General features: G+C 33.1%; 1 protein-coding gene and 1 pseudogene across 1 annotated transcript in view; one reads left to right on the forward strand and one right to left on the reverse strand.

The window, feature by feature from the left end:
- The first annotated feature begins 2,654 nt into the window (after nucleotides 1–2,654).
- Nucleotides 2,655–3,271, forward strand: LOC108588659 (renal cancer differentiation gene 1 protein pseudogene; annotated as a pseudogene).
- A 4,011-nt stretch (nucleotides 3,272–7,282) lies between these two features.
- The window catches only part of ZC2HC1A (zinc finger C2HC-type containing 1A), a 49,611-nt gene continuing 29,087 nt past the window's right edge, over nucleotides 7,283–27,806 (reverse strand). Inside the window, exons 6-9 of the mRNA XM_008982813.5 lie at nucleotides 25,202–25,301; nucleotides 24,220–24,319; nucleotides 14,051–14,158; nucleotides 7,283–9,695 (exon numbers count right to left, since the gene is read on the reverse strand). Coding sequence (XP_008981061.2) covers nucleotides 9,530–9,695; nucleotides 14,051–14,158; nucleotides 24,220–24,319; nucleotides 25,202–25,301 — 474 coding nt within the window. The 3' untranslated portion in view covers nucleotides 7,283–9,529. The remainder of the gene's footprint in view (nucleotides 9,696–14,050; nucleotides 14,159–24,219; nucleotides 24,320–25,201; nucleotides 25,302–27,806) is intronic.

The following is a 27,806-nucleotide window of genomic DNA, read 5'->3' on the forward strand; positions in this document are numbered from 1 at the left end:
GAGAATGGACAGATGAGCTAAGAGAGGCATAGAGCCCCACAGATGTACCAGTCCTTGGAGATTTCTCAGGACTTAATGACCTTCCAGTTCTAATCCACATGTACCTTCTGTCAAAACCTTTTTCTCAAGGTAACTAAAAGGATTTCTGTCCCTTATATATGAAAGTTCATTGAGATTATTTTATATTGATGAATGAGGAAATGAGAATGAAAAGCAAATTTATGAACATTAGGTAATATATTAAGAAACTAGAATTAATGACTAATCTTTACATCCTAAGCAAGACAAAGTAGTTGAGTCAATAACAAATAGGGCTTTATTTCTAATAAGTGGGCCTAAGGATGAGAGACTACGGGACTGGAGAGCACTATTAGGAAAACTGATCATTTTGTTTTATACTCAGGTTGGGGAGGAAAGTCTCAGTTTGCTTCAACTCTACATTATATCATGTAATACTTTTCTTAAAACTGAGTACTAACAACACTTAATCTCATCAATACCTGTGACCACTTTAGAAAGGAATGGGAGACAATAATTTTCTCTTGCTTTTATGTCTCACTAATTTAGGGCTAAAAAGTATACTCAGATTATATGTTTAAGCCAGATTATGTCACTCTCCTATTCCCATCTTACTCTGAGTAAGCCAAAGTCATATGAATGGCCTCTAAAGCATACATAATCTGGCTGCCTGGTTACATGACTAATTTTCTGCTCTTCTCTGTGCACACGCCATTCCAGAGGTACTGGGCTACTACCACAGAGCCATGAGCTTATTTAACTCTTTTTATGAAATACTCTTTCCTCTTGTCCATTTTCACATTTCAACCATATTTAATACCCTAACAGAAAGTACTAACTGTTAAAGAAAAATAATCCAATAAACAAGTATAGTAAACAAAAAGGAGGTACAATAATGACTTACCCCTCTTTCAGATCTGTGCTTAAATATCACTTTTTTCAATGAAATTGTCCCTGAATACCCTATCTAAAATTGTAACCCTCTTCTACTCTCCCTCACATTTCCATTCTAACCCCACATGGTTTTTTTCATAGCATTGTCAGAATTTTCTATAAAGCATATTTACTTGTTTGTCATATTTATTTTAAATCTTCATCAGAATGTGAACTTCAAAAAAACAGAAATCTTTTACTGCTTTGTTCACTGCACCTAAAATAATGCTTGGTCGGAATTAAAATAAAAAAAATTTGATATCTAACATTATATAATAAATAATTCATGACATTTACCTATTAAGTGTCAGACATTGTGGCAAAGATTTTATACATGTTACTGATAATCTCAAATTCATCCTGCAAGATACATATAATTATACTCAAAGCATACTTCTTAAATTCAGTTTGTGTTTATCTAACACTATGATTGGGTTAAGGAAGATGTCTTGTTTCAGTATATCAAATATTATTTTCTGTAAAATCTGATTTTGACATATCCCCCATTACCTCAGCCACTGTAAAAGGAAAGCACAAGTTATTCCAAATTTGATTGTTGAAGAGTTTTGAGTGCAAATAGCAGATCCCAGTCTAGTTAGTTTAAGCAAAATAATAATAGTAATTAAAATCTATTAGGAAATGCACAGAATCTCTGGGAGAGCCAGATAATCCAGTTTGGAGGCTGTTCAGCCACAAATAATGCCCAAGTTATAATCACCAACTTGGCACTGTTTCTGGCTGAACAGCCTCCAAACTTGGAGGGGAGGACAGTCAGTTAAAGTATTACCGTAGGGAACAGACCACATGTTGCAATAAGGGTGTCACTTCTTGATGCTCTGCCACAGCTACCTTAGAAGCTCAGTGTCTCTTCAATAAACTTCACCATTCTCACTAGGAAATGGAAGCTGCAGTGTCAATTTCACATTACTTGTTTTCAGAATCCAAGCCTGTTCAGTAGTTCCCAAGTCACATGACTACTCCCTAGCTGTAATAAAGTATAGAAAACTATAAATTCTAGGTACAATTTTGATGCAGTGAGATTTTCACCATGGAAAATTCACGAAACATGGGATTCTCAAAAGGTGCTAGCCATAATTGTGACAAATGCCTGTTACAGACAATAACAAAATTTAGATTTAAAATACATCCCAAATCAAAATATTTCTAGTAGACATGAGTTGGGCAGTGTTTAATATCGTCCAATGTTTTCTACTAAAATTATGTTGAAGTAACTGAGCCAATAAATGATAAGACCTCTTTCTCCTCAAAAATAGCTTTCTGGTAATGACATCAGTGAGAAACAATCTTTCTACTGATTCCAGAGGGAGAAACATAACCGTGTTTACTAAAAGGAATAGTCATGGGAATAGACTGGCTCAGAGAGGGTACAGAGCAACTCTAGCATACAAGTTGCTTATTCAAATGGTGTTTTGATTTCACTGACATTAACACATGTGGAAAAAACTATTTTTGAATTTTCAAATTAATAGTTAATTGAATAGCATGTTTCCAAAGTGAATCATAAAGAATTAATGACTAAAATGAAATTTAGAGTTCTCAATGTTTCTTGCAGAGTTTATATGAGTTTTCCCTATAATAACTATAAGTTTAAGAAGATAAGTAAAAATATATATTTTTAGAACTTTCTAGTTCTTGAAATGTCCTCCTTGACAATTATTAGAAGAAAAATAATAAAACTTTTTAAAAAATTAAGCTTTAAATAGGCAAACATATGAAAACATCTAAATATTTCATATACAGAAATGTAAATATACATTCCTCCCAACTCAACAATAGCATGGCAGATAGCTCTTAAATATTTAGATCAACTGTTTTTATTCTATGCACTATGGAGTAAAACTTTACTTGTATTACCTGTACTCTTAAAATCAGTGGTGATAAAAAGAGTAAGAAAAAAACAAACAAACCTGTGTTAGAATGTCCTCTTGCTGGTTGGATTCTGAGCTCCTAGATCTTCCCCATGACCAACCTTGAGGAGTTGTGGGTTTCTTCACCAGTCCCCAGAACCTCCCACTTCTCCCTCATCTTCAGACACCTTTTGGGATCTTTCCCGGGCGTCCAGTGGGTTTGGGCTGGTTAAGTTCTGAGCAGGAGCAACAGCTAAACGGAGGACCCACAGGAGAAAGTGGAGTTGCAGATCAGAAATGCATTTTCATTAACTAAATTTCTTGATGTCACATCTGCAGTATCAGCTCAAGTGGAAGAGCTTATCTTCAAATGTACAGAAAATGCATGTTTCCTAAAAACCTGGAAAGACTTGTTGAAAGAAGGCTATGATTATTTGAGACCTGATGACTGACTTGACATGCTTAGCTGTTAAGAGTGATTGTGTAATAAGTCATTCTTCCTCATATATAATATTTGTGATCTCTTTCCAGCAGTTCTGTATATACTCAGAATGAAATTTTTCTTGATTTTCTTGGCTTTTGTGAAAGCAGAATGCTGATGCTATTTTTATTGTTAACCAGTACTTGTTTATCCATTAATATTTTCTAGTCTCTAAACTTTTGTATAATCTTTAATGAAAGTTAATTTCATCAGTAGATAGTTAATATTAATAGTGCCAAAGTGCTACTAGTGGCAAACTAGGTAGATCATTATTTGTTTTGCAACAAGATGCCAAGCATATCAGAGTTTGAAGTTGAGCTTCAGCTTAAGGACAAAAAGAGGTGATTTTAAGGTTGCCAGTGATAGATTCAGTTCCATTAGGTTTTCTTCTCTAGAGCTAATGATTGTTTCTGATTTATTTCTCTATTCTCAGCACCTAAAAAAGTTCACACAACAGTCACTAAATGATTTTTGAATCAAAAAGTTGACAAACATAATTAAAAGCTATTTTTCTTCCTATATATAACAAGAAGATTGTAATTGTTTCTCCAGAAAATGTTCAATTCCAAAGTTTTACTAACAAGGAAAACATTCTCTTTTTACAGATCTTAACTTTGATGACAGCTTTTAAAAATATATACATATTTGTACTACTTTTTTTATAGAAGGCTTTCCTTCAGAAAATGAAAGACTAGAAAGAATGCATATATTCCCTCTATTTATTTCTATGGTTACTGCTTTTACAATTTTTTTTCTATTTGATACTTTTATGTTTGATTGCTATCTTTAAAGTGCCTTATCAAATTTATGGCTCTGTGCTATTACCTTTCGAGCTTTGCAAGTTGTTTACATAATAAAGAAGTTACTTTGTTTCCAATGCATCAAACTTAAATGATGTGATTTTTTAATATTATTTGACCTTAGTGACAATGTTCTATTTTCGCTTGTCCTGTATCTTACATTGCTTCTGGTGTTTTGTGACAAGGATTAAGCCAACTAGTTCTCTACTATATATAACTTCTGGACATCTTTGATATGGCATCTTAATTCCTTGAAGATAACAGACAAGTGTACAGAACTGTATTCTAAAGCACAACAATGGGGCTATGAAAGGGGACAGATGAATGGGCAAATAATAGTTTTGTTTAGCATATTAGATCATAGTTCTTGATTAGTTTTTTTTAGTTAAAGATCACACATACGGTGTGATTTCTATACCAAAGACATGCTTATTTCAGTATTAGAAAAATGTTTTTCTTACACATCCTGAAAATTGCAATTTTTAAAATGTGCAAAATAAATTCTTATTGAAAGAAAAAAATAAAAAACTTAAAATTCAAAAAATAGAATGTCCTCTTGAATGAAATTTAGAAAAAATAATTTCATTAAAATTATACCTAGGGTTAACAGGCCACTTTCAGCAATACAGTTATTTTAAAAACAAACTACCTTAACCAGATCACAAGACATTGGTGAATATTAGAAAACAATGTAAAAGGTGGCAGTTTCAGATTAACTGTTTCCAGATGAGCATGATTAACCTCGAAAAACAGAAACCTATTTGCTTTTAAAAAATTATAATGGCAAGGTGCATTTATAAGTTGACAATATAAAAAAATATAAAAGATGACTTACCAAATATCCTTGGTAGAAATAAGCACAATATATTGAGAAATATAGTTCCAGTCTTTTCTCTATATACTTTTTTACATGATTAGAATATTTCATATACAAACATTATTTGAAAATTTTTATCTTAGCAATTAACTTGTTATGCTATTAAAATTATTCAAAATTGCTTTAATGGCCAATTTACTATAGTTTCTTCAATTTCATCACTATATAGTATTGTTAATCATATTCTGTATGTTTTCTTATACTTCCCTAAGTGTGTCTGAGAAATATAATTATTAGGTTTTGAAGCCCAAATGTTTTAAAGGCTTTTAATGTAAATTTAGTCAACCTTTTCAAAAAGTATGATCAATTTATATTTCCACCATCGGTACATAAGGGCATTCATCTTAATGCCCCATGACAGGTTTTCAATTTTATCATAATTTAAGATTGCTGATTTGATGAGTGAAAAATCAGCATTTCACTGTTAACTGTACTCAACAGTACTCAGAACTACTGGCTGTCTCCCATCCCCAGTCTTGGTGTTGCAAATTCAAAGGAGGGGCATAAATAGAGGTATCTGGGCAGAGAAAGAAAGAGAGGACTAAGTGAGATAAGACTGAACAACTGGAATTATCAGTAACTTTTACTCAACATCTCTTTTCCTCAGTCCTCAGGACTACGGAAGCAGTTCCCATTATACAGATCAAACGGACCACACACACATTGTTTCCACTGGAAACTGTCCTTTCTCCACTAAAAGGTAAAATAGTTCTTATTCATACTTTGGTTTCCTCTCAAGCACTGGGACAAGGAACAAAAAAAGAAAATAGGAAATGGTTAGCTGTATAATTTATGGTTATAAGCAGCTCCCTCTTAATTTCTGCCACACTTTGTTGGTACCTTCATGATAAACAAAAGTTCCATTAAAATAAATGACTTATTTTTGTCCCACATTGTAACTGTCTATTTATATATCAGTTTCTTGAAATGAATTGTATCAACTTGAGGGCAGACACTTAATCACATCTTACTCTCTTGATCCCCACCATTGCATAACATGAAGAGCACATAAAGCATTTTTTAATGGTAAGCATAAAGCTTTAGCTTTGTGCACCTTACAGTAGTTGGTCTAGCCACTTATTAGCTCATATTTAAATAAACTACACTCTCATGTGTTAGATAAAGTTAAATCAGGCTAGAGGATTGGGGAAAAAAATCCTTATCTTAAATCAGACTATAACCTACTACACTGTAGTAGAACTAAGGTGAAATATTGAAGTAATATTTCAAGGAATATTTACTAATCCATATAACGTCCATGAGTGATATGCTTGAGAGGCATAATTTTGCTAATAAAATATTGTGAAGTGTAATTATTAAATATCTCTATCAATTACTGCAATGCTGGTGACCCAGTTGAGCTGGGCAAAATGTCTAAGATATAAACACCTTATTAAAATCATAACAAAGCAAATAAAACTAGTTTTATAAATCTCTGTAATTTCATGTTGCCAAAAAATCCTATCTATATTGCTGAGAGGCCTTTAAAAACAATAGGCCAGTCCTATTATGAAATAATTATCCAAATGCACCCTCTTGTGGCCAAAGGGCAATTCACCTACTAGCTTAGCAAAATTGTGTTTAAAATAAGGAGCATCCTGAGTAACATTTAACTGAAATTTTTCAAAATAAAAATAAAAATTATTATAGATTTACTTTAGTTTCTCTATAGCTCTATTCAATAATACTAATTTGAAAGAAATCAACCTATCTTAGTACTAAAAAATACTTACTATGTAAAATACACACATATACAATGAAAATAAATACCCAATGGTCTGATGATTCTTTGTATTTTTCTAACATTTTTTATCTCCAGAGCTTTTACTAATGGTTAAGTGTTCACCTCTAGCCTAAGGAAAACTGAGCACATATTAAACATGTCTAATCTGAAATTTTCACTAAATTCTCTTTTAATTTTAAATATGATGGTCTAAAATATTAAATATTCATCACAGATATCTTTTTGCCATTAAACTGCATCAAGTAGAATGTCCATGTTTCTTACTAACCTTGATATCACAAATGTGCTAAATGTATTGTCTATGAAGATAATGCCTTAAAAAACTTGTAACAAAAACATTTCTAATACTTTGATGTCAGAAAACACTTCAATAAAATGGTAATACATTTTTAAAAGCTAATGGCATAAGAATACAGCCAATAAAAAGCTATTTTTTATTTTTTTAAATCTGTACTTTTTACTTCAAATACTTTATTATATTTCATTGGGTTTCTATCTTTTTGGGGGAGGTTCCTATTTTTCTATGTGTGGCTAAAAGATATTAGTGAATATGAAGTAGCATTTTTATGTTTCATGTCTTTATTGAATAGTTTCAAATATGAAGACATTGGTGAAAAAACAAACATATAGTGGACAAGAAATAACAGTCACCATATCATCTTACTTCTTCAACCTAATGCATTTCAGAATAATACATAAGCAATTTTTACATTTTTAATTTAAGCTTACAATCATTTTTTATTTTACCATACTGTCAAATACTTGTGAAAATAAATAAAAATAAAATACATGATGCATAGGACGATTTTTAAAAAAATTGAACTATTGCACAATAAATCAGTGTGAGAATAAACTATGCAAGTAATACAAAAATGCATTTAAATACATTGTCACAACATATTTCAAGAGTCATAAATCTATTTCACCCACTGTTTATAATAATCTCTGGGCTCTGAAAATGGATGTTTTCTTACCAACCCATCTCCATGTGGTACAGTATAACGTTTATTTACTACTGTAAAATTCAGTAAGAAACAAATATGAGCCAATTACTTATCTATCCCTTCCTTGAGCAGACAAAAAAATTATGTGGTCTTAAAAAAATACTTTGGAAAAAAGCAGTGCTTAGCCTTAGATAAAACAAGAGTTTAAAGTTCTTCATGTGATTTATAACAGGACAGAAGTGATTGAAATGGAAATCTAACATGTGCATTTGTCTTCTAAATTAATTAGTTTATTTCAATTGGATTATTTGTTTGTTTTGACCAATACAACTGAATAAAGATAACTGAGGGGGAAATACTAGTAAAAAGCCAGGAAAGAAACTATAAGGTAAGTAAAATGAGAATTCCTATTAAGTTTATAACTCCTGCCCAAAATAAACAATGTTAATAAATTTCAGAAAAATGTAAGCCAAAAGTTTTTACATTGTGTCTTATAGTTGATCAGAATCATAAACAAAACCTAGGAATTATATAAAAGATTTGCTTGTACCTTACAGTAAGATCAAAGCTCTTAGGTTTGATTGAACAGAAATTACAGAATTGCTGCCATCAAGGAAATCTACTACTAATTACTATGCTATAATGAAAGTGACAATGATTAAGAGCTGTATTGTGGTCGGATTAAAGAGAAAAAATAATTAAATTTTTGTGTATGTTTAATTAGATAATTACACATTAAAACAATACTTTAGTGGGTCCTTATTGTGACATGAATGGTGTTTCAACATTATACATTAAAGAAGAAACTATGAGTAGGAAAATTAGATATTCTCTTAACCTACTCATAACTACATCTACTTCCAGGAAAAATAAATTCAAATATTTTTATCTGCATGCTCTGCACTAATGATTAGTTACCACAACTATTATGATTAGGTGAGGTGATTTGTTTCAAAATGCATTAAAATAATTTATCCTAAATTCAGATACAAAAAATTAAATGTTCTTAAACATGTAAGATTTTGCTGGGAATTTTGTGTTTTCTATACTAAATAATTACATTTTCAAATACAGCAAACAATGAACTAGCAAATTAAAACTACTCTTCACAGGTTATGAAAAAGGAAGAAAAAAGTGAAACAGTTGGAAGTAAAAAAATATGTTCAACGAATACATACAAAGGTAAAAAAAATTCGGTTATAAATAGAGTAAGAGATTTGTATTTTTAGTCTTGTGTTTTTGAAAAGGAAATCGCGTAATTACATTTTTACAAAATGAGTAAGATGTTTAAATTATATAACTAATAGAGGGGTGTTTTTTCTCTTAGTTTTTAGGATTTATAAAATAAGTTGTTGACATGCTCTACAGGAAAGTGACCTTACATACCTAATGGTAAGTAAAACCATTCTCTTTAATTACAAAATTCCCAGCATCTATCCTACTATGATACTATCTTAAGATAGATACAAATGTTTATTCAAATTTTTTGCTCAAAGTTATAATTATCCTAAAGCTTGAAGGGCTAAGCACTAGAGTATGAGAGTTTATGAAAATGTACTTAATGTGCTTTAACAACAGAAAAATAACACCTAAATTAATCATTCCATTTGAAATTATTTTCTGACTGATAAGTGATTATTTCCTTGAATGGCACAGTCTGGGATATGAGATATTTATTATATACAGTATATGTATACATATAAATACACACACATATAGCCAAAAAATTATGCTCCAAAATTACTGGAAATGGTATTTTGTGTATTTTTAGCACAAAATAACTACAGGAAGTGAGTGCTCTAGCTGTCCAAGCAGCAATAATCATAAACTCTGAACTTGGCTTTTGTTTTTTTTGAGATTCTATTCATAGAATCATTCTTCGAATGCCACATTCACAGCAGAACTTGGCCCATTCTACTGGGTATTTAGTCCCACACTCATGGCAGAATTTTGGTAAGTTCCCAGGTGAATTTCCTTCAATGCCTTTAATATTCCCACCATTAAGGGAAGATGCATAGTCTCCATCTGGTCTAAAAATGTAAAGAAAGAATGAAAAGATAAAGTTCACATCAGTAGTTTTCAACCCATACCCCTGGAGAAACATGACATAAGTGTAACAATTAGTCTCCTTAATCTCATTTTAAATATTCCTTTAGTTCAAATTAAAAAAAAAATCCTTGTTAGTAAATATTATAATTCTAAAATTTTTTCTTTAACATTATATTTATTTGCACTAGGAGAATTTATCATGACTAATTGCAGCCATGCTTTCTGTATTAGCCCATTCTCACACTGCTATAAAGAACTACCTGAGACTGGGTAACTTATAAAGAAAAGAGGTTTAATTGATTCACAGTTCTGTAGGCTGTACAGAAAGCATGGTTGGGAAAGTTTCAGGAAACTTCACAATCACAGCAGAAGGCAAAGGGGAAGCAAGCATGACTTATATGGTGGGAGCTGAAGGAATAGAGAAGGGGCGGGTACTACACATTTTTAAACAATCAGATCTGGTGAGAACTCACTATCACAAGAGCAGCAATGGGGAAGTCCACCCCCATGATCCAATTTCCTATCACCAGGCCTCTCCTCCCACATTGAGGGTTTGCAATTTCACATGAGATTTGAGCAGGGACACAAATCCAAACCACATTGCTTTCCATCTCTTTGTGCTAGAAATTTACTACACTGGGAGCAGAATGAACGTTTATGATGTCCTTTCTGCAAACCCATCTCTAAAGGGAAAACTGAAACCCAACCCTGAAGACAGAAATCCTTAGGTTTCAAGTCTCTCTCCTTGGTCACAAGGATTGTAAGGTGATACCTGTAGTATTTAATTTTATTATTTAATTATATTAAATTATTGTGATGCAATAAATACTTAAAACAAGCTCTTATGCATACCCTCACAAGGTCTCTATTAACAAAACATATTTTAAAAAGTAAAGTAGATGCTAAACTATGCACTATAACAAAATTTTAGAGCAAAAAGCTTGAGATTATAAAGGTTTTATCACAGATGTCAGACATTAAAGAAATGCAGATTCTACCGACAAAATAATTAATTGGAAGAACAGCTATTTGATTCCTATAAAAACATGTTTACATTTCCTAGTGGCATGTGTTCTTCTGAGAACATGATACTTACTTTAAAGTCCCTGGAAAGGGAACTCTTAATCGCTAGGAGGATTATAAACAAGACATTACTGGAAAAAAAAATTCCTTTTTTTTTCCACAGAGTTAGTTATTGAAGAAATCTAGGTGCTACCCAGTTTGGGTGCATCTTTCATACAAGCAGTTTAGGAGTGATAAAAACAAACAAGAACTGGACTTTCTAATGAAAGGTACTAGGGATTTAGAAGAGATAAAAATAAGACTAAATGTCAGCATTTTGTGGTACTTCTTTCCCTCCTCTTTAAGCTCCACTAGAGAGAGGCTATAGAATTACTACAAACTTCCGCATCAAGAAACATACTCTCTTAGATATTGAGAACAAATTTATAGCATAAGCATAATTCCTTTAAACTACAAAGAAGATACTAATGAATTAGAATACATAACCCCAGGCAAGAAACAGTGCCAAGGGAAAATAAGTCAGCTTTATTGTCAATGACAGCTTTATTTTCAAAAAATAAAAGGTCATTTCAATGCTATTGTACACACACTCAAGGAACTCAACACACATACTAACATTAACAAATATCAAAACTTCAACATAATTAGATACTGCCTAATTTCTTTGCATAGTGATTGGCAAATTTATACCCCCAGTGGTAGTATCTTGATTCCTTACATTTTCTAACACCATTTGCACTGTCAAGCGTTTTTTGGTTTTGCTGACCTGATGAGAGTGAAATGGATGGTAGTTTAGTCTACCACTGATTTAATGCACATTTCCTGATTGTTTGTAACACTGAATATTTTTTCATGTTTGTGTTGTTTATTTTTGCCATTTGGATTTCTTCTACTGTGAACTGACTATTCCCTATTCCCAAATCCCACCAAAACCCAAAGCCATTTTCTACTGTATGGGTTTTTTAAAACTTTATTTGTAGAAATTCCCAACAATTCCTAGACAGTAATGTGTTTGTTTATGTATATAGTATGTATCCTCTCGCAAGCAATCATGCTATTTCATTTTATCCATGGAGCTTTTTACAGCACTAGTTTGCATTTAGACAGGATCAAATATATCCATTTTTTGCTATGCAATTTGCATTTGCTAAATTATTCAAGAAATCCTTTCCTAATGCAGATGAAAATGAGACTTTCTTATGTTTTATTCTAAAATCTGGATAGCCTTCCTTTGCACATTTAGGCCTAATTTTGTTGACATGTAACTGACTGTTTTATACCTGATATGAGGTAGAAAGCTTTTCTCCACATATGGACGCCCAATAGTCCAAGTACTCCCACCTCCCAAATCTATATTGCTACTTCTGAAATGTGGCAAATTTCCAGTTACTTATGAGGCTGGGGTCTCTTGATTAACACTCTATTGTGATCTATTGTTCTGTTTGTCTATTCTTGAATCAGTATCACACTGCCTTAATTACTACAGTTTCACACATCATTCACACATTTTTCTCTTTAACTTGTCCTGGCTAATATTAGACTTTTGTGTTTCATATACATTTTGTAAACAACTTGTCAAGATTTACAAATTTGTTTGAAAATTTCACAAATTTATACATTAATTTTGAGGAGAATAGACAGCTGTACAAGACAGCTTCATAATAGTAAAGTTTTTATTTTATAAAGAAGGTATGTAGAGGCATACCTTAGAGACACTGCAGGTTTGGTTCCAAACCACTGCCAAAATGCAAATATTACAATAAAGCAAATTACATAAATTTTTTTGGTTTCCCAGTACATAATAAAATTTTATATTATACTATAGTCTATTTAATTGTGCAATAGTATTATGTCTAAAACGACAATGCATACATGTACACAATTTAAAAATACTTTCTTGCTAAAAAATTCTAACACTCATCTGAGTTTTCAGGGAGTTGTAAACTTTCTTCAAGTAGAAGGTCTTGCCTCAATGTTGATTCCTGCTGACTGATCAAGGATGGTGGCTGCTGAAGATCAGGGTGACTGTGGCAATTTCTTAAAGTAATGAAGTAAGTGTGCCACATCGAATGACTTCCTTTTACGAATCATTTCTCTGTAGCATGTGATGCTATTTGATAGCACTTTACCCACAGAATTTCTTTTGAAATTGGGGTCAGTTGTCTCAAACCCTGCTTTGCTTTATCAACTAATTTTATGAACTATTCTAAATCCTTTGTTGTCATTTCAATGATGTTCACAGCATCTTCACCAGGAGTAGATTTCATGTAAAGAAACCACGTTCTATCTTTCTTTTCTTCTTTTTTCTTTTTTTTTTTTTTTTTGAGACGGAGTCTCGCTCTGTCACCCTGGCTGGAATGCAGTGCCCCCATCTTCTCGGCTCACTGCAACCTCTACCTTCCAGGTTCAAGCAATTCTCCTGCCTTGGCCTCTGAAGTAGCTGGGACTACAGGCATGCACTACCATGCCCACCTTATTTTTGTATTTTTAGTACAGACGGGGTTTCACCATGTTGGCCAGGCTCGTATTGAACTCCTGACCTTAGATGATCCACCCACCTCGGCCTCCCAAAGTGCTGGAATTACAGAGGTGAGCCACCACAACTCCTCATCCATTTCAGTTTTATCCTGAGATTGCAGCAGTTCAATGACATCTTCAGGCTTCCCTTCTGATTCTAGTTTTTTTGCTATTTCCAGCACATCTGCAGTTACCTCCTCCAATGAAGTCATTTAAGCCCCTCAAAGTCATCCATGAAGTTTCGAAACAACTTCTTCCAAACTCATTTTGACCTCCTCCCATAAATCACATATGTTCTTGGTGGCATGTAGAATCGTTAATCCTTTATTTTTTGAGACGGAGTTTCGCTCCTGTTACCCAGGCTGGAGTGCAATGGCGCAATCCCAGCTCACGCAACCTCCGCCTCCTGGGTTCAGGCAATTCTCTGCCTCAGCTTCCTGAGTAGCTGGGATTACAAGCACGCGCCACCATGCCCAGCTAATTTTTTGTATTTTTAGTAGAGACGGGGTTTCACCATGTTGACCAGGATGGTCTCGATCTCTTGACCTCGTGATCCACCCGCCTCGGCCTCCCAAAGTGCTGGGATTACAGGCGTAAGACACTGCGCCCGGCTTGGTTTAAGGTTTTCAGATTACTTTGCCCAAATCCATTAGAAGTGTACAACTTAAAAGGTCAATTAAAAGAAAAAAATCAGATTTTCTATAAATAGCTTGTTACTTAGTTTGTATATGGTCCTTGGAAAACTATCCTATACTCCTTTTTATTTTAGTTATTAGGATAGCAGAGTTAAACATACCTGGCTATGTAGCTCTCAGTATATGTTTTTCTTTTGTTTGTAAGCACACCTGGGGCCGGATTTCTTGCCAAACTAGGTGGTGTGGAATTTCGAGGTTTGATATTAGCTCTATAAAAAAGAGAAAAAACAATGGAAAGGTATTGAACAGTGAGCATCTATTTCTCAAATTACGTATTCACATGATTAGAAAGAATATTTAGAAGCTTCAGAGCAGTTCAAAAGACGAAAGTCCCAATAATGAACTTAAATCTCAAAACAAATAGTAGTTAATATTAAAGATAAATCAAATAATTTTGCAGTTACTAACCTATCCTCACAATAAATAAAATCAACTAAAACATGTATATATGCTTTACATGAAAATTTTAAAGTAATCATTCTGAAAGACACATTTTTAAAAAGTTTAAATTTTTATTTCCCTAAAAACATATATTCTGGTAAATGCTTATAGATAACTATTAAATAAACACACATTTTATTATTATTCTACTCATATATGTTGTGGTTAAAAAAGAATTTCTTTTGGTAGTCACATTAAAGGATAATATTCAACTTATGAAAGTTCTTAAAAGCAGCAACTAAAATAAATGAGTTAATATAATATTCCATGGGCGATCTAAAATCAGAGGGACTTCTGGTTGGATCATCTATGACTCTCCATTTTGAAACTTTAAGAATCAAGGAGAGTTTAGAAAGCTAAATGATGATATAACACTAAGAGTAGAGGCTTGGGAATTCAGATGAATTTAGATGTGAATGTCAATGCTACTGACAGCTTTGTGACAGCAAGTCTGAGTCTCATCATTTATAAAATAATTACTATAGAAAAGTTATGAGATAAAAAGTACAATTCATATAAATATTTAGATAGTTGATGATAATACTTACTACTGCTATTGCCACTATAAGTTTACATTTATATAATAGTGCTTATTCCATGCCAAATACAATTCTAATTATTTTGCCCATAGAAATTTATGTATACCAATAATCCTATGAAATAGGTAGGATTAATAACTCCATCTACAGATGAGACATATGAGGTAAAGTGCCCCTAAGTTACTTACCCAAGGTGACACTGCTAGTGCTAGGATCACTTGAAAAGCTAGGATTTAGATGTCCATTAAAGCATAGTTCCCTCCCTTTCTATAGAGCTTTAATCAAATCTTTACATTTCATAGGTAATCAGTGTTGTGTTATATGAACAACCAGAATACTTTAAAATATACCTCCAGATTAGAGATTCTTAAACTTTGGTTGAAATTCTTCTTACTCTACTTATAGGGCAAAGTAGGAGAGAGTACCCTAAAATTGTAAATAGCTGCTTCCAAAGTACATGCAGGTAATAACAACATCCACTATGTTTCAAAGATCCACTACATGACAATATGAAGCCAGGTACTACACATACCTTATTTAATGTCCCCCAGATCTCAGAAGATATTATTCGTATTTTAAAGAGGAAGTGTGTTTAGAGAGATTATATAAATTGTGAAGCTATTATGTGGCCAGGGCAGTACTTGAACTTAATTACAGAACTCATACTCAATATACAATGCTGTCATTCAAAGTGGTTGCTTTGCATGGTGGCTTCTTAAAATTACTTCTAAACTTCAGCAAGCAAAGAATCACCTAGGGTGCATGAATGGAATGCCCTGTACCTCTTCAAATGCTCATTACAATTCCATCCATGAGGTGTATTCTACTCTTTTGTATAGCCTCTTTTGGGATATTGTAGAACTACTAGAGTCCCCTTCTAGAAATTCAGTCTCTAAGTAATGGTTGTCAAAGAATGGTATTTAAATAGGAAGAATACTTTTTTTGCGGGGGGTGGGGGGTTAACTGCATAAGTTATACATACAATACAAACACACCCATAAACATACACATAATGTCACCATATTAGTAACTTAAGGTTGTTCAAAATGTTTATATTTAGAGGAAAATAGAAGAGATTATCATCATTAATAGCTACCAATATTAAATACCTATCATTTATTTTTAGTAACATCTTTTAAGAGGTGAAATGTCAAGAATCATTTAGATTGGGAAGCACAATTGTCTGTCTTGATCACTTAAAACATCTTGCCCCAGTCTTACACAGGCCACAAATTGTTCCTCCTATTCAGAATCTGAAAAGCATTACTCTTACTGGGTATCTAGAATCTACCTGCTACAGCTCATATGAATAATTAAAGAAGGTTTAATTTTGGAATTGTACTCAATTCATCTTACTGCTAGTCACTGTTACTGTGAGATCTGCTACAGATGGGTCTGACAGTAGAAACAACACAATGAAAAACAGCTTGTGGCATAAACTCTTCCTGCTAGGATTTATTACTAACTACTTAAAAATAACAAATGGCTGCTGCTAGTATCGCAAAAACTTCTCTTATCTTTGTGTATCTAGTTAAGTTTATTATTACTTTTCCTACCTACATAGTGAGCAGACTGTTGTAGTAGGTGTTGGCTTCAAAGTTAACTAACTTACTCTGTTTAATAATATATATTCCACCATTAATAGGTAAATTAATTTTTAGGCCTTAATTTCATATTTAAAATGAGGGCTAGAATTCAGACCCAAATTAGTAAACCTTGAAGATTCATGCTATAGAGTTTCAAAACAACTGCCATTGCCACACTCTTTTCAACCAGCCAGGCCAGAACTGAGAGAAGAGTTATTCAGCAGTGTCACACTCTTTCCAGGTGGTAAATGGAATTTACAACCATCTAAGAAAAGACTAAGGACCCTTGGATTGAAAGTTCCCTAAAATCTCTTTTTGTCCTGGCCTTCTATAATAGTTCATCATTTGCTTATCTAAAAGATAATCTAACAATATCATATACTATACATTATTTTTCTCAAACTCTACTTTTTAAAACTATAAAAAATCCTGATTACTCCTAAAGAAAAACTTAATAAAAACAATTACTAAATGTGACTGTGATTTAAAACCTCTAAAAATTAATATTTAATGGAATAAAATGTATAATCTCAAAATGTTTTAAATCCTAGATTATTCGGCACATTTTGGCTTAGAAATTATTAAACAGATTTAAGTATGAGACAGTAATATATAGTACTCCATTATATAAAGCTTTTAAGAAAATATCTGAAAAATATTAACCAAACTGAGTTACAAATACTTACTTGTAAATAGGTAATAACATATCTTTTGATGGCACTGTCTGATTTTGTATCACTGTCATACAACCTTTGCACATGTCTTCCAGTTCGAAGTGAAGGGCCTAACTTGTCCATATTACTATTAAAATATACAAAGGTATACCCATAAAGAGATTGCTACTGTTTGTTTCCTTTTATAAAGTTTTTTTTTTTTAAGACATTATTCTGGTTCATCAGAAATCTGCTTCCCAAGCCCTTAATTTTATTTGTCAAGGTAAGAACTAATGTCCAAAAGAATCATCAGAGAGAGTTCATAAAATGTGCACTATGAGATCTGCAAATTCTGACTATGCAGGTTACCCTACATATCCAAACAAATGTCAAATTACACATAGCAGGGCAATGGAATCAATGAAGATACTTAGGAAGGACAACTATTTCAAAAATAAAAATAAAAAAAATTCATGAAGCTGTAAGTGAAATGAACACTGTTATTCACGAATAATTTTTCTTCCTCCCTGAATTCATAAAAACTTTCTCTATTCTTCATATTATCTATTTGCTTGCTTTTTAAAATTCCAAAAATAAGAAACTGAATAAATAACATTTACCTCATCTGATTTTCTAACCCCATTGACTTTCTAACAAAAAAGTGACTTTATTTCTGAAATGTATCCAAAGTAAAACAGGACTCCGCATGGAAAAAAAAAGGATGGCAATTCTAAAAATCACATATAATAATGGTAAGGGGCCATTCCATCTAAACACACATACACACACACATACACACACACGCACACACACACACACAATTTAACCAAAATTATAAAGGATTTCCATTTAGAGGATAGTAAGACAAACTGCAGGAATCAACCAACCAAATAACTGAATCATATGAATTATCACCATTTGACATCTAGTCATAATAGGGAGCAGGAAAAATTGAGTTAGGAAATCAGGAAACTCTTATTTGCCTACTGAATAATACATCACTGCTTGCTAACTTTAAAAGTCCATTCTTTTTAAGAGATGTTTGCTCACTCACTTATACTGACTATAAATCCTGGTCATCTACTACATGTCAGGCACTGTGGAATATTCTGGGTATGTGGTGGTAAATAATATAGATCTGATGCTTGTTCTTAGGCAGTTTAGTGTCTGAAAGGAATGTGATCATCTTTCTAGATTATAGATATCTAAGAGGAGGGACACATTTTATTAATATTTGTCTTTCAGTAGCTTATACACAGCAGGCATTTTGTTGAAAAAATTGATATTCATACTTTGCAGGTGGTGGTGTTTACGTGAGGATTTAAAGTTCTTAAAAGCAGACTTCATTAAATAAATATATTAAGTATAATGTCTAAAATATTTTAAATTAAAATGTTTTTAATTTGTTAAAAATTACTGAGAAAGCCACCTATTGAAATTTTAATTAAACAATGTTTAATTAAACATCAAAACATGTTTGTTCCAAACAGTGGTTATCTTAGAAAAGGCATCTGTGATTCTGAAAACAAGAAATAAAAGTTTTCTTTCTCAGAAAAAATTTACTGAAATTAAAATTTAGAAAACTTTTAACTATATTTTAAAAACATATTCCTCTTATATAAGCAATGGTCACCTGGTGCAGTGGCTCATGCCTGTAATCCCTGCACTTTGGGAGACCAACGCAGGTGGATCACGAGGTCAGGAGTTCAATACCAACCTAGCCAAGATGGTGAAACCCCATCTCTACTAAAAATACAAAAATTAGTTGGACATGGTGGCACACACCTGTAATCCCAGCTACTCAGGAGGCTGAGGCAGAGAACTGCTTAAACCCAGGAGGCGGAGGTTGCAGTAAGTGGAGATTGCGCTACTGCACTCCAGCCTGGGTGACAGAGACTCCTTCTCAAAAAAAAAAAAGATAAAGAAAAAGAAATGGTCAAATCCTACATGTGATACAACAAAGTTCAATTCAAGAACGATGTGTAAAATCTAATAAAAATCTAAAGGTAAAGGAAATATTACATATATAAAAAAATTGCCAATATTTTCAGATTTTGAAAACCTAATTGAAGGACAGATTCCAATAATTATTTGAACCATACTTGTATTATAAAATTCAACTCGATTTATGTGTGTGTGTGTGTGTATGTACATTCACAACTCAATTGTTACTTAGGCTAAAAGTTAATGAATGCTATTTTTAGGTTAAAATCACTTAATAATTTATATTCTAAGTTGCCATTAAATTATCTATCAAAAAAAATCTATAAATTCCAATAATCAAGATTTTATCCATAAAACACTTTTGCAGGCTTACAAAATACTCATAGCTGAATGAGTATGGTGATGATATCAACCTATTCCTGATTTGAAATGAACTCTAACATAGGAAAAGTCCTTTACTGTTGATACCAGGAGAGTGAATTCACTTAGGAAATAAGTAATTTTAGTCTGGTTTAATAGGTACCTTGTAGAACTATAGCAAGCACTATAAATTGAGATATAAGAAAAATATGATTTCTGAAAAAATATTGGGAAAAGAATTTAGCAGATAGTGTTGTATCTTTGTACACCTCTCTAGTTATAATGCTATAAGGCAATCTTGTTTAACCTGCAGCTAGCAAGCCACATGCCACCCAAGCTGGCTTTGAATGCAGCCCAGTACAAATTCATAAACTTTCTTAAAAGATGATGAAATTTTTTTGCATATTTTTTTTAGTTCATCAGCTATCATTAGTGGTCATGTATTTTACATGTGGCCCAAGACAATTCTTCTTTCAATGTGGCCCAAAAGATTGAACACCCACTTCTCTAAGGCAAAGTTTTGAAATGTGTCATACCTCTACTTTTGATCCTAAATTCATCAATCCTACACTACTAATTAGTATCTCAATTCCATAGCAAAGTTAGCTTCCTGTCCAAAATCTTAAACCATTGTTACCCAAATAAGAAGCCAAGCTCTGGAATTCTAGGTTATTACAAGCATTTCTAGATCAACAATAAAAGTTGATAAAAATTTATATAAAGCTCCACACAAATTTAATACACACACCAAAAAACTGAATTATGAAAATAGCATGTTTTCATACAAATATGTACTCCAATACTAAAGACATTTACTTCTTAATGTTTTTAATAAGGTATGAGGAACAAAATATAATTTTTTAATTAAAACATGATCTGTACATACATTTGGTTGCTCTAATTTTATATGTATTACAGTTGATCTCTACAGTAAATGTGTTTTTCATAGCAACTAAAAGTAAGTAAATCTCTGAAATTTGGTAGTTTAGCAACTGAAAATTATTAGCTGAGATAGTCATTTAAACTGGTAATAAATCATTAAGAAAACAGAGTTCCCAAGATACAACTGTGTAAAGTCCATGACACAATTGAAATGGGGCAATATTTATTTAAAAGATCTGTGTTTTACTATACTTCTAAAATTTCCTAGGATTAAAGTTAATCATCTTTTGGCCAACACAGTGGCTCACTTGTGTAATCCCAGCACTTTGGGAGGCCGAGGCAGGTGGATCACTTGAGGTCAGGAGTTTGAGACCAGCCTGACTAACATGGTGAAACCTCATCTCTACCAAAAATAAAAAAATTGCCAGATGTAGTGGCACATGCCTGTAATCCCAGCTACTGGAGAGGCTGAGGCAGGAGAATCACTTGAACCCAGGAGGCTGAGGTTGCAGGGAGCCAAGATCACGCCATTGTACTCCAGCCTGGGCAACAAGAGTGAAATTCCATCTCAAAAAAAAGAAAAGATAATTATCATTTAGAACAAAGGAAAAACGTTCCACTTGTATTTTTTTAAGTAAATCTGTTAAAATTGACCTACAAATTTATTAATTTCGTTGCTTTTTTATATTTTAAAAACGGTTTAAAACGGTGTTTGTTTTTGAGAGGAAATCTCCCTCTCTTGCCCAGGCTGGAGTACAATGGTGCGATCTCGGCTCACTGCAACCTCCACTTCCCAGGTTCAAGCAATTTTCCTGCCTCGGACTCCTGAGCAGCTGGGATTACAAGCTCCCACCACCACCCCCAGCTAATTTTTGTACTTTTAGTAGAGATGAGGTCTCACCATGTTGGTCAGGCTTGTCTCAAACTCCTGACCTTGGGATTTTATTTTATCTTTAATGGAGATGAGTGAGGTCCTGCTATGTTGCCCAGGCAGGTCTCAAACTCCTGGGCTCAAGTGACTCTCCCACCCTGCCCTCTGAAAGTTTTGGTAGTACAGGTGTGAGCCACTGTGCCTGGCCTAATACACAAACTAGAAGTAAACAATCAAACATATAAGAATTTTTCCAAGTGTGAAAATAAATTTCTTTGTGGCATGATTCTATTACAGATTGTTGGTATACCTGATTAAAGTGGACCACAATAAAGATTACATACACCAGACTTTAAACCATTGCAATCCACGGAAGTATTAGCATTTACTAATCTCAGCAAATGCTCAATTTATTCAGCATTACACCTGATCAAATGTTTTAATTCAACCTTTACCCAATCCTGAATCATTCGTATAAATCAAAATAAAAAGTTGTTATACAAACTTCAAATAATTCTTTAACTTGTAACAGGACAATAATTCCATGATGTGCCAATAGAGTAACAATGAGGGAATTAATTTATTAATTATCTTTTTTCATTTATTCACCAAAAATTTTCTTTTAGCCTAAGCATTCTGCTAGATTTTACAGTTACAAGTGGAAGCAAGGCAGACATAGTATGTGTCATCATGGAGCTTACAATCTAGCAAGAGAAACAAATCATTACTCGATAATTCTTAAAAAAAAAAAAAAAAAGAAAGAAAAAGGAACTCGGCCACTAAACAGACAGCTAATTTAATATAGTACCATTGAATGGTTCTAATTTAATATAGTAACATTGTAATGTTCTAGTTAATATAGTAATATATTGGTAGAAATGAGCTCCACCACTCTCTTTCCAGTAGTTGGAAACCTTTCTTTAATCTATAAGTATCTTATACAGAATGGACAATCAGAATTTGAACAGATATAATTGACAGTTATATATGATGTGGGACAACCAAAAGTATGTATTCTTCATGGCATTATAAGCAATGCACAACTCACAAAATTATGTACTCAAAATCTCTGCTTGTTAGCAAAAGTATATTTTCCATTAGTAACCAGGTATGTTGGTCAGATTTTCTTGGATCAGTTGCAAGGTCTAAGCAGAGTCACAGATATTATCAGAGTCAGACAGAGAGATATATGCCCAAAGTTATTTAGCGGCAGAATATGATGCAGAAACTTAGTCTCCTAACTCCAAGGTCAGTGCCTCTCTTCATTATATCAGCCAGTTTTACATGTCCTATCTAGGAACACTGTGTCAGTACAATTTAATATTGCCAACTGATAAAACTGCCAGTATAAAGTAGTACTGGAAAACATCAGCTTTTAATCCATGATCAACTGTAAATGAAACTATAAACAACACTATGAACAAACATTATTACCTGACATGGTGGGCAGTTCTCTGTGATACGGTAAAATGATTTTGTAAAATTAAAGCACATATTGCTATGTCTACATTTCACTTAACCATCCAATGAGTCAATTCATTGGAGTAGAGAATAAATCAAATCAGTTTCTTACCACTAAAAGATGAGAATTTTTTACTGTTCAGCTACCTGATCTACTGATAACCTGTCTCTTTCTTATAGATAGCCTTTCTTTTTGGAAGCACAGCAATAAGAAAAATCACTTAACTCATAAGATATTGCTGGTTGATTTTTTTTCCTTTCTATAATGATAATTACATTACATTCCTTTTAGGTCTTCCATTTTCTATGTAATCTGAATTTAGAAGAAAAGTAGTTACCATCATTTGACAGATATCTTTGTATATACTTCCTACATAAAAACCAGAATGAATTTGAGCCACAGATAACTTAAACTTGAAAATAACATGAAAAGAGGCAAGTAAATACAGCACCTTCAACTGAAACATCCATTTACTTGCATTGGGACTAATCAAGGAAACAACTTGATCTACAAAAAATGAAGAAAAGAAAGGCAAGCCAACAGCCCACCTGGGAGCAACACAGAGCCAAGGGAACCTTCCTGGCCCAGGGAAGCTGTGAGTGTACATGTGACTTGCAACCCTTGGGTCAGGAGATGCCCTAGTAAACCCACTCCACTGGGGCCTTCAATCTGACACACAGAAATGGGGAGTCTTGGCAGAGCAGCTACTTAGGCACATGTGGAAATTTCATTTATTTTTAATGTTTTTATAAAAAAATGTATAAGGAGTCTAATGTTTACAATCAAACTTGCTTCTAACTTTTTTTTTTTTTTTGAGATGGAGTTTCGCTCTTGTTACCCAGGCTGGAGTGCAATGGCGCGATCTCGGCTCACTGCAACCTCCGCCTCCTGGGTTCAGGCAATTCTCCTGCCTCAGCCTCCTGAGTAGCTGGGATTACAGGCACATGCCACCATGCCCAGCTAATTTTTAGTATTTTTAGTAGAGACGGGGTTTCACCATGTTAACCAGGATGGTATCGATCTGTTGATCTCGTGATCCACCCGCCTCGGCCTCCCAAAGTGCTGGGATTACAGGCTTGAGCCACCGTGCCTGGCCACTTGCTTCTAACTTTTAACAGCTATGTGGCTTTGAGTAAATAGCTTCTCTGATCTTCTTATTCTATGATTATGAAGTGGTTTTAACAAAAATATATGCAAAATGTCTAGCACAGTACCTGACACATGGTGGTTAGTAAATTACAGTTAGTATAAAAATCCTCAACATTTCAAACTTCCTTAAACTAAATTCCCAGAAGTAAAATTATTCAATTTAAACTATGATTTCTAAGGCTTTTAATAAATTCCAGATTATGTCCTAAAATCATTATGCAAATTTAGATACTCAACAGCAGTGAGTGTGCTCCTGACCAGCGTTAAAAGACAAATGAACTTAGAAAATGAAGATTAATGAAAAGCCAATTATCAAAGCATAATAAAACCTTACTATCATTTAACTATACACCAGTAATAAATTATATCCAATGTAGACTTACCCTGCATGAGGGGCTGCTATCCCTTTGTGAGAGGGAGATAAGGTTTGAAGTTTGTTTCCCAAAGAGCTGGTATTTGAAGACACTTTACCTGAAGGCATACCTTGTAATTAAAAAAAACATTATTTTTAACAATACTCTAAAAAAAGTTACATAAAACAGAGTATTTAGCAAAGAAAATGATGCTTTAGTAATAATCTTTGTAACTATAAATCACCATTAAAGACATTTTTAAACTGATATTTCCAGGAAATTACATATAACATCCCTCATTTCTAAATTTCTTTCTTATGATTTATATATAAACAAAGGTACATGTCAGTGGTCAATATCTTCTTCTAACTATTAAGTATTTGTCTACTGAGAACAATTGAGAAGTTCAGAAAGCTATGAAGAGCTAGCATAAAATGAGAGGAAAATACCGGATCAAAGAATCAAGAAAGAACTTGTCTGACTATTCTGAATAGACGATACATCAATAACAACATCAGGGACAAACATTTAAGCTAAAAACAACAAAAACGTGGCCAGGCACAGTGGCTCATCCAGTAATACCAGCACTTTGGGAGGCTGAGGTGGGCAGATCACAGGGTCAGGAAATCTAGACCATCCTGGCTCACACAGTGAAATCCCATCTCTACTAAAATACAAAAAATTAGCTGGGAGTGGTGGCATGTGCCTAGAGTCCCAGCTACTTGGGAGGCTGAGGCACAAGAATCACTGAACCTGGGAGGAGGAGGCTGCAAAGAACTGAGATCATGCTACTGCACTCCAGCCTGGGAAACTAAGCGCGACTGTCTCAAAAAAAAAAAGTTAAAAGTAGAAACTGATGAAAGTTATTTTATTTTTAGAAATAATTGCTTATCCTCTATATCTCTTCTTAATAGAAATCTATCCTAATACTCCAGAATAGACCACTATCTTTATTTCCTTCTCTGCCAACATGGTTTAAAAACAAATCGATTTACTTTATGGCTGTCATTACCTACAACAGTTTTGCTAGTGCCACTTGGCTGCGGTAATCGTGAAGATCCTGATGATGCAGTTCCAGGAGAATTTGACTTTTTAAGTGCAGGTGGCTTATACTAAAATAATGAAAAAAAAATTTTTCAGTCAACATCACTTTTTGATTATGAATTGTAAAGTAGTGGTTCAAAAGTTAAGATTCTTTGGGTTTAGAATTTCGGTCTTACAAGATGAAAAGAATTATGGAGATGAATGGTGATGACGGTTGTACATCATTAATGTATTAATACACTTGTAAGTATATACTGAAATGTACACTTAAAAATGGCAAGATGGTAAAGTTTATGTTACATGTATTATATACCACAGTAAAAAAAAAAATTGGAAGGAAACAGCTCTCATTCCCTTAAATGAACAGCCTTTTTATTAGCTACTGCATTACACAAATTGAGGAAGTAGAGATTAAAATATGTCACCTCAAAGGTTTTCCAAAATAAGATTCTCAGATGTTCTACTGCTAAAACAAACTAAGAGCAAATTTTCCAGTTCACAGGGAATAGAAAAAAACATCTAATGGAAAATACTTCCTCAAGTTAAGATTTTAAACACCAAATAAACATTAGTAGAAGACCTTAGAAACACTAGTGAAGCTCACTTGGTGGTGCAGCTTTAAAGGTCAAGATTTTTACATGTTCCTGGATGTGGTTTTATATTCCATATATATAATTCAGCCATATTTCCTATTGATAAAAATTCATAATATTAACTTCTACTTGGACGAGTTTTATAAAAGCTGCCTTATGGATTTGCCCGACATGAAGAGAAAGAGCTAACTGTGGCCTCTCTGTTCTCACCAGACCATCTTAAATTAATGGAGTATGGATTGACATAAGATTGGATATTTCAGCTTATCCTGGCTTTTTAAATTTCTCTACTCCTCTAAAGAGACATCACTATTAATTTTATTTTCTCTTTTTGAGTTAAATTTTGCTCAGTTCCCTGTATAAAATTATCTTATTGATCACCTGCTTCAACAGAACGAAATGAACTTGCCCAGAGTTATGCCCGAATTTCACAACAGAGCAGGAATTTAACAATCATGCTGGTTCTAGCCCAGTGCTTCAATCATAAGGTGAAAATCATAATTGCAAATGTGCTTGAAATTTAGCCCAATAAGGTATCAAGATTTCACTTGAAAAATTAATTTTAAATATTTTTCAAAATGCAAATCATATTTTATAACCAATAATCAATATAAAATTTAAGATGCACTACTACCAAAAACAGCAGACTAAAACCAATTTTGAAATCAAACATTATAACTAACTCAGTATATGAATTTAAAAAAAATTAAATCATGACAAAGGGTCACACACAAAAAAAGTAGCATGCATATTTTGCACAACTATACCAGCACCTGCAAAATAGAAAATCAAAACCTTTAGTAAATGTCTTTCAAATTAACAAATGTCTATGAGTCTTCAGGAGATGAACCATATAATGATACTGATCTTTTAAAACATTAGAGATGCTTCTGGTGTAAAAGGACATCTGGGCCACTAAAAATAAATAAATAAAGACATTTGAAAAGACTCTTAAAATTATAGCAACAGGGAAAATAAGATCTAACAAAGATTTGTCAAACTATCAGAGGTATGTATACAAAAACAGAATTAATAAAATTAGATCAGGAAACAGGACTGCTGATCCACTAAAATTGTGAAAGCAATCAAAAAGGAGCAAAATGATTAGCATAAACAAAGTATGCTGATGTGGCCTATTACACATTGAGAGGTCAAGTCTTTAGGCAGGACACAGGCAGAAGGGTTCCTGGTAGCATTACATACTGAAGACTAAAGATTTTTATATACATAATAGAAATTAACAACTTAATGGCTTACACATACTTAGGCATTACATTTCTCTAAAACTGAACAAATCAGTGCTTCACCACCATAATGAGCATAATTCTCAACCTGCAAAAGTTAAATAAATGAAGACTAGTCATCTCTCTTAAGGAAATTCTTTAAAACTTGCTTATTACTGCCCTCTTTTCCAGAAAGAAAAAGCAAGTTTAGACTTGCAGTTAATATATTTTATGTTCTACTACTTCTCTTAAGTTGTGGAAGATTCACTGGCCTGGGATGAAGTGGAATGGCTTAAATGGTTAAGTTGCATGGCTTACAGATTATCATTCTGTTCCAATAGTGCACTGCCACATTAAATCCGTAAGTTGAACCAACAAAACTTATTTGAAAGTATAAGTGCAATATAAAGATTTTTTAGTTGGAGGTCTTCAGATTTACTATATTCAAGAGCATCTTTTTCAACTTCATGGCTGGACCTGGGTCATGCTGCCTCAGGTTTTGCTTTTTAAAGACCACTTGCAAAAGATTTTCTCCATATAGTGTAGTTTCATAGACTAAAAATAAGTCAGGCATCCAATTAAATGTCAACTTTGCAATGGTTTACAGAGGAAAAAGAGGGAACACAAACTTAAGCCATTTCCTATACTGACTAAAGGACTGATTTGAAAAAAAATGTTAAAACATATGAAGATTATTTAAAGGTCTTCATCAAAAATAGACTTTGAAAAAATACTCTCTCCCAAGCCCCAGATCTCT

Source organism: Callithrix jacchus, chromosome 16, assembly GCF_049354715.1.
Source record: "Callithrix jacchus isolate 240 chromosome 16, calJac240_pri, whole genome shotgun sequence".
In the NCBI taxonomy this organism is placed as follows: Eukaryota; Metazoa; Chordata; class Mammalia; order Primates; family Cebidae; genus Callithrix; species Callithrix jacchus.